This window comes from Muntiacus reevesi, chromosome 7 (genome assembly GCF_963930625.1).
Source record: "Muntiacus reevesi chromosome 7, mMunRee1.1, whole genome shotgun sequence".
Lineage (NCBI taxonomy): Eukaryota > Metazoa > Chordata > Mammalia > Artiodactyla > Cervidae > Muntiacus > Muntiacus reevesi.
In genome coordinates, this window is record NC_089255.1 from 26,127,748 (window position 1) to 26,135,795 (window position 8,048).

The 8,048-nt window shown below is 38.5% G+C and overlaps 1 protein-coding gene across 1 annotated transcript; it reads left to right on the top strand.

Annotated features, from left to right (window-relative positions):
* The first annotated feature begins 1,267 nt into the window (after positions 1-1,267).
* LOC136172052 (olfactory receptor 11G2-like) lies at positions 1,268-2,239 on the top strand. The gene has a single exon (XM_065941171.1). The coding sequence runs from the start codon at positions 1,268-1,270 to the stop codon at positions 2,237-2,239; it is 972 nt and encodes a 323-aa protein (XP_065797243.1).
* The last annotated feature ends 5,809 nt before the right edge of the window (positions 2,240-8,048 follow it).

The following is an 8,048-nucleotide window of genomic DNA, read 5'->3' on the forward strand; positions in this document are numbered from 1 at the left end:
TGGCATACCGTCAGGTGGCGTGTCTCCTTGTTCCTCTCGGGGTTCCCTTCCTCCAGCCTGGCCAGACCACCAGTGCTATGGCTCAAGTGGCCATTGTGGTTGGACTCTTGCCGAGGCCTCCAGCAATGATGCAGAAATCAGTACTCAGGAAACCAAGCACCACACTTGGAGAGTTGGAGAACTCAAGTTTATTACGCCGGTGGGCCCAGAGGAGTTAATACTTCAAGTTCTGAGCCCCAGCAAAGGGGTTACAGAGCTTTTACACATGGACAGACATGATTAAGTGGGTTTGTGGGTTTGTGGAGGCTGGACGATTGCAAATAGCAGGACAAGGGTGAGTGAGATAAGCTCCAGGTCCTAGTATTGTGAGTCTCCACTTTCTGAGACCTATGTGATCCAGACTTTTCAAGGAGCAAGCTGAGGCACAGAGGCAGGAGGAGCAAGAGGTTATGTAAAATTTTAACTTTTCCTCTTCAACATGACAACAAAAATTTTCTTATGTCACATCACACTGTTAACTGTCAGTGGCAGCATTACAACATAGGTGGAGGGCTGCTAACATCCATCCACATTCCATATTAGCTCCCCATGAAGTTGCCTCAAATAAACACACAATCTAAGCAAAAATGGTTTCCTTGCTGTGCAAATGAGGCTCCAAGGTAAATTCCCTTGCCGTTGTAGTGCATGCATGCCCAGTCGTGTGCAACTCTGTGACCTCATGGACTGTAGCTTGCCAGACTCCTCTGACCACGGAATTTTTCAGGCAAGAATCCTGGAATAGGTTGCCATTTCCTCCTGCAGGGGATCTTCCCGACCCAGGGATTGAATGTGCATCTCCTGCGTCTTCTGCATTGGTAGGAGATTCTTTACCCACTGAGCCACCTGGAAATCCCTTTAGATCTCTTCTAATCAGGTCCAAACTCCCTCTATATAGAAATTCTAGAGCCCCTAATGTATTGTTTGAAGCTGTTTTGAGCAAAAGATGTTTGACATAACCGAAGAGCAGGGACTCTGCGTTTTTATTCATTGTCTTTCCCTACCTCCTAGAAGAGTGCCTGGCAATAGTATGTGCAAAATAAAACTTTATTGAATAAACAAGGAGGGAAAGGAGAAAAAGAGGCAAGAAAAACTCACTTTTCCAGAGGGAAGACAGAAATACAAAAAACCCAAATTATGGAAAAGAGACATATCTCTTCATCAGGAATTGGAAAAAATATAGATATTTCTGTGTTTCTCATTGTCTCTGTCACTTCCACAGTTCAGACGAATGAGGACCTTGGAGACTAATGCCTCTGGGTCTGTGAGTGAGTTCATTCTCCTGGGCTTCCCCTGCCGCAGAGACATCCAGATCTTCCTCTTTGTGCTCTTCTCCATCATCTATTTCCTGATCCTCATGGGGAACACATCCATCATCTGTGCTGTGTGGTCAAGCCGGAAGCTCCATACACCCATGTACATCCTCCTGGCCAACTTCTCCTTCCTGGAGATCTGCTATGTCAGTTCTGATGTGCCCAAAATGTTGGCCAACATCATCTCCCAGACCAAGAGCATCTCCTATGCTGGCTGCCTGCTCCAGTTCTACTTCTTCTTCTCCATGTGTGCGGCTGAGTGTTTATTTCTGTCAGTGATGTCTTTTGATCGATTTCTTGCCATTTGTAGACCTTTGCATTATCCTATCATTATGACCCGTCGCCTGTGTGTGTTGTTAGTGGTCTTTTGCTGGGCAGGGGGTTTTCTCTGGTTATTGACCCCTTTGATTCTAATATCTCAAGTGCCCTTCTGTGGTCCAAACACTGTTGACCATTTTCTCTGTGATCTGGCACCTTTGCTGGCACTGTCCTGTGCTCCAGTATCTGGAATTAGGCTGGTTTGTGGTATCGTGAGCTCTCTAATCATCTTCCTCACCTTACTGTACATTCTTGGCACCTACTTTTGTGTCCTTACTGTGGTGTTACAGATGTCCTCAGGCTCAGGAAGGCAGAAGGCTTTCTCCACTTGTGCCTCCCACCTTGCCGTGGTATCCCTCTTCTATGGCTCAGTCATGGTGATGTATGTTAGCCCAGGTTCTGGCAAATATCCAGGGATACAGAAATTTGTGACCTTGTTCTATGCTTTGGCAACCCCTTTCTTTAATCCCCTGATCTACAACTTCCGGAACAAAGACATGGATGAAGCACTAAAAAAAATTTTGAGTGTTTTACTGAAGGAAATCTTTAAAGGCTCCAAAAGTCACGTTTAACATAATGCATAATGCATGTTTAGGAGGATACAAGATCATGAGTTGAATGAGATTATTTTTTTCCTTTCATTTTATTTTCATATATTGGGAAGATGACTTTGAAAAGTCCATTAGACCCATGGTTTAAGTCTTAAGAAGTTATTATTCATGGTCCAGACATGTTTGTACCTTAGGTTTGGTTGTTTTGAACAATTTTATTAAATTGATTATTAAATCAATTATTAAATCTGCCTCTGTGCCTCAGCTTGCTCCTTGAAAAGTCTGGATCACATAGGTCTCAGAAAGTGGAGACTCACAAACAAATTTATTAAACTGATTTTCACATATTTCTCTTTTGGTATACATTACATTTTGCTGACTTATCTCAACATCCTCAAATTCTGCCTTCATCAAAGCCAGTGCTCTTTTTAGAGCATAGCAAATACTAATGTATTGCAATCATATGAATATTTAGTCAGTAATCCTTCAGATAACCAGATTACCAGATTTTTAAACAAAATCCTCAATATCAGAGAAAATTTAGCAGAATTTCTTTTGTGTATTCCATTATTCTAAGTATTCTTTGGGGCACCAACAAGGGTCCTCAGTAAGATTATATTGTCTTGATTGACTCTCCACATTTTGCCAATACTATCACTTTAGGAGGCAGGTCCTCGTCTTCTATACGCAGATACGTGAAGATTAGATCATATTCAGTGTAAGCCAAAAAGTTGTAGACTTTGTGGGATCACTACAATCCAGCCCAAAGGTGCATTTATTTTCATTTTTAAAATTTATTTTAATTGGAGGTTAATTACTTTACAATATTGTGGTGGTTTCTGCCATACATTCACAGGAATAAGCCATGGGTGTACATGTGTTCCCCATCCTGAGCCCCCCTCCCACCTCCCTCCCCATCCCATCCCTCAGGGTCATCCCAGTGCACCAGCCCTGAGCACCCTGTCTCATGCATCGAACCTGGGCTGGTGATCTATTTCACATATGATAATATACATGTTTCAAGGCTATTCTCTCAAATCATCCCACCCTCGCCTTCCCCTACAGAGTCTAAAAGTCTGTTCTTTACATCTGTGTCTCTTTTGCTGTCTTGCATATAGGGTTATCGTTGCCATCTTTCTAAATTCTATATATATATATATATATTAGAATATATATATTAATATACTGTATTGGTGTTTTTCTTTCTGACTTACTTCACTCTGTATAATAGTCTCCAGTTTCACCCACCTCATTAGAACTGATTCAAATGCATTCTTTTTAATAGCTAAGTAATATTCCATTGTGTATATGTGCCACAACTTTCTTATCCATTTGTCCGATGGACATCTAGGTTACTTTCATGTCCTAGCTATTGCAAACAGTGCTGCAATGAACATTGGGGCACATGAGTCTCTTTCAATTCTGGTTTCCTCAGTGTGTACGCCCAGCAGTGGGATTGCTGGGTCATATGGCAGTTCTATTTCCAGTTTTTGAATGAATCTCCATACTGTTCTCCATAGTGGCTGTACTAGTTTGCATCCCCACCAACAGTGTAAGAGGGTTCCTTTTTCTCCGCACCCTCTCCAGCATTTACCGTTTGCAGACTTTTTGATAGCAGCCATTCTGACCTGTGTGAGATGGTACCTCATTGTGGTTTTGATTTGCATTTCTCTGATAATGAGCGATGTTGAGCATCTTTTCATGTGTTTGTTAGCCATCTATATGTCTTCTCTGGAAAAATGTCTGTTTAGTTCTTTGGCCCATTTTTTGATTGGGTCGCTTATTTTTCTGGAATTGAGCTGTGGGAGTTGCTGGTATATTTTTGAGATTAATCCTTTGTCTGTTTCTTTCTTTGCTATTATTTTCTCCCATTCTGAAGGCTGTATTTTCACCTTGTTTATAGCTTCATTCATTGTGCAAAAGCTTTTAAGTTTCATTAGGTCCCATTTGTTTATTTTTGCTTTTATTTCCATTACTCTGGGAGTTGGGTCATAGAGAATCCTGCTATGATTTATGTCAGAGAGTGTTTTGCCTATGTTTTCCTCTAGGAGTTTTATAGTTTCTGGTCTTACATTTGGATCTTTAATACATTTTGAGTTTATTTTTGTGTATGGTGTTAGAAAGTGTTCTAGTTTCATTCTTTTATAAGTGATTGACCAGTTTTCCCAGCACCACTTGTTAAAAGAGATTGTCTTTTCTCCATTGCATATTCTTGCATCCTTTGTCAAAGATAAGGTGTCCATAGGTGTGTGGATTTATCTCTGGGCTTTCTATTTTGTTCCATTGATCTATATTTTTGTCTTTGTGGTGCACTTATTTTCATGTAGTTCTCTATAAAATTGTCTGAGTCCCTCAGAGGTAATTTTTACTCTTCTAATTTCTTGTTTTCTAAAATAGGAACTTAATTTACAATATTGCACTTCATGAGGAAACCTTAGGCTAAAATTTTGTTATGGAATAGCTTCAGCACTAGCTTTGATTTCAAACTAAGTCAAACATCAGAAAACTCCTGCTGGATATTTTTGCATGAAGATGCATTTCAAATTTAGATGTCTAATCCTAAAATTTTAATCTTTTAAATTAGCTCTAGTCATACTTATTTGTCAATGGCTCCACTGAGCTATAGCTTGAACTTAAAGTCTTGACATTTACTTTTTTGAAATTGAAGTATAATTTTGTTACAACGTTGTGCTAGTTTCTGCTGTATAGGAAAGTGCATCAGGTGTATGTATACATATATCCCCTTTCTCTTGGATCTCACAAAATGAAATAGTGTGGTATTTACCAAGAATAAGTGTAGACCAGTAGAATATAATATGACTTAAACATGTCTGATTATTAAAGAGATTTTAATATAAAATATAAATGTTTTTCATTTTGGTGAGAAAGTTCTGAAAAAAATCTTAACAATCAACAAGGAATCTAGTTCTAGTTTTCTGTGAATGTTGTTTTTCAAAAGGCATCTTTAATTTAACCATCTTAACCCTGCTGCTGCTGCTGCTGCTAAGTCACTTCAGTCGTGTGCAACTCTGTGCGACCCCATAGACAGCAGCCCACCAGGCTCCCCCGCCCCTGGGATTCTCCAGGCAAGAACATTGGAGTGGGTTGCCATTTCCTTTTCCAGTGCATGAAAGTGAAAAGTGAAAGTGAAGTTGCTCAGTCGTGTCTGACTCCTAGCGACCCCATGGACTGCAGCCTACCAGGCTCCTCCATCCATGGGATTTTCCAGGCAAGAATACTGGAGTGGGTTGCCATTACCTTCTCTGATCTTAACCCTAGGAATATATAAATACAGTCAGCCCTCTGTATTTGTAGTTTCTGAATCTGTGGATTCAAGGAACTGGGAATCAAAAATACTAAAAAAAAAAAAAAAAAAAAAAGCCAAAAATTTCCAAAAAGAAAAACTTGAATTTGTTGTGCACAAGCAACTATTTTCATAACATATACATTGTGTTTATAACTACTTACATAACATTTACATTGTACTAGGTATTATAAGTAACCTAGAGATGGGTTAAAGTATATAGGATGTGCTTAGATTACATGCAAATACTATGCCATTTTATATAAGGAAATTGAACATTCTCAGGTTTTAGTACTTGCTGGGGTTCCTGATATTCTTCCTCCTTCCTGATTTTCTTGCAAATACAAATAAGAGTAAAGACATCACCTTGGGAGAGGATGAGTGAGTGGAGTACTTTGAGAATGCAGGAAAATACATCCTTGGAACATAAATAATCTTTGCTGGTATTAAGAAGAAGGTAGAATTGACAAGCTTGACAACTTATCTCAAAAAAAGAGCTAACAATTTCTGTCCACTGCCTTATTTAATAAGTAGAAATCTTGTTCATGATTTTTACATTATATGTCTCATATTTAAATTGTTCTTGCACTCAAAAGTTGGCCTTTTCTGCTGGCTTAGCAGTAAAGAATCTGCCTGCAATGCAGAAGACACAAAAAACATGGGTTCAATCCCTGAGTTGGGAAGTTTCCCTGAAATAGGACATGACAACCAACTTCAGTATTCATGCTGAGAAAAGCCCATGGACTGAGAAGCCTGGCAGGGTACAGTCCATGGGGGCATGAAGACTTAGACATGACTGAAGCACAGCACATACACAAAAGTTAGACCTAATTAGAAGTATCCAAATTTTCAGTGAAGGTGATTGCTTCCATGGGAAAATCTGGAATTAAAATGTAAGGATTTATGTATGTATTCATATATACCAGAAGAATCTGTTTTATTGTGTCATGACAGAATAAGACTAACCTATATAAGAATTGTGTACATTATCCAGAATTTCTCATACTATGTCAAGATAATAACTAAAGTAGTTTCACTGAAATAAAATATAGAAAATACACTTAAAAATGGAAGAATAAATATCCAAGTGGAGATTTATAAGTAGACAATTTTATATGCAAGTCCATAAGTATGAGTTGAGGTTGCAAGTGGAGGTAAAAATCTAATAAGTATCAACATATGAATGGCATTTTAAGCTCAGATTCTTTGAGATCTGTCTAAACCAGTGCTGAGATAAAATATGAACCACAAACAACACATATGTAGTTTTTAATAGTCTAATAGCCACATAAACAAAGATTGAAAGAAATAGGTGAAATTAATTTTGATAATATATTTTAACTCAATTTATCCCAAAGAGTATCATTTAAATTTATAATCAAATTAAACATTATTAATGAAATACTTACATTCTTTTATTATACTAAGTCTTCAAAATTGGTGTGTGATTTTACAATTATTACATTCTTCATTAGGATTAGTCACATTTCAAGTGGTCAATAGCCACATGTGGGTCATGGCTGTTGTACTGGACAGTGTAGGTATACATAGAGAAATCTGAGGTCTAATTAAGAAGCTCAAAAAGTTGTTGAGGTTAAACAAGTAAATGAATTTTCATTTTTCAGAATACAGTTTCTTTGCTTAGAAGGAATAATTATCCTCTTATTTCACTGGTTTTCCTATCTTAAATCCTGATTTTGGTGGGAAAAACCCCACTGAGTACACTGTATTTTGGAAGTAGTTCTCTCACACATCCACGTACCACCTCCTTGGAGAAAGTCTTTCCTGAAGAACTGTATCTTCAGTTTCATTGCCCTAATTTGCTCCAAACTGACAGAAGACTCTGCAAGAGCTGGATGAAAGTTCTCTCTTAGACACTGCTTTTTAGGTGAAAATTGGAAGTGGTCGGAGAGGCAGTCATTTGTAGAGCAATACTTAGGTATAATCCAATTTATTGTTCTTGCTGTTCAGGCTGTGAGTCGTGTCCGACTCTTTGTGACCCCATGGACTGCAGCAGGCCAGGCTTCCCTGTCCATCACCAACACCCACAGCTTGTTCAGAGTCACGTCCATTGAGTCAGTGATGCCATCCAACCATCTCATCCTCTGTCACCCCTTTTTCCTGCCTTCAATGTTTCCCAGCATCAGGGACTTTCCCAATGAGTTGGCTCTTTGCATCAGGTGGCCAAAGTATTGGAGTTTCAGCTTCAGCATCAGTCCTTCCAATGAATATTCCAACTTATATACTCACTCAAAACCCATGTTTTATATGTAAATGCACAGAAAAAATCTGGATGTATACCCACCAAACTGAACACATTCCTGTGGAGAGAAGTAGGTGTGTAGAGGTGTGGAACTATGAGGATTTTCATTATTTTGTTTTGTTTTGTTTTTTATGATGAAAATTGTTGACTATAAAATATATCATTTGTATAATTTTTTAAAATATAGAGAAAATGGAATATAATTCATTCCAATGTAGCTAAATAAGCCCTGGCTACTGAAAGTTCTATGTATCTAACATTTA

Excerpts from the sequence above, each read along its gene's own strand:
- LOC136172052 (XM_065941171.1), top strand. The coding sequence starts at position 1,268 with ATGAGGACCTTGGAGACTAATGCCTCTGGGTCTGTGAGTGAGTTCATT.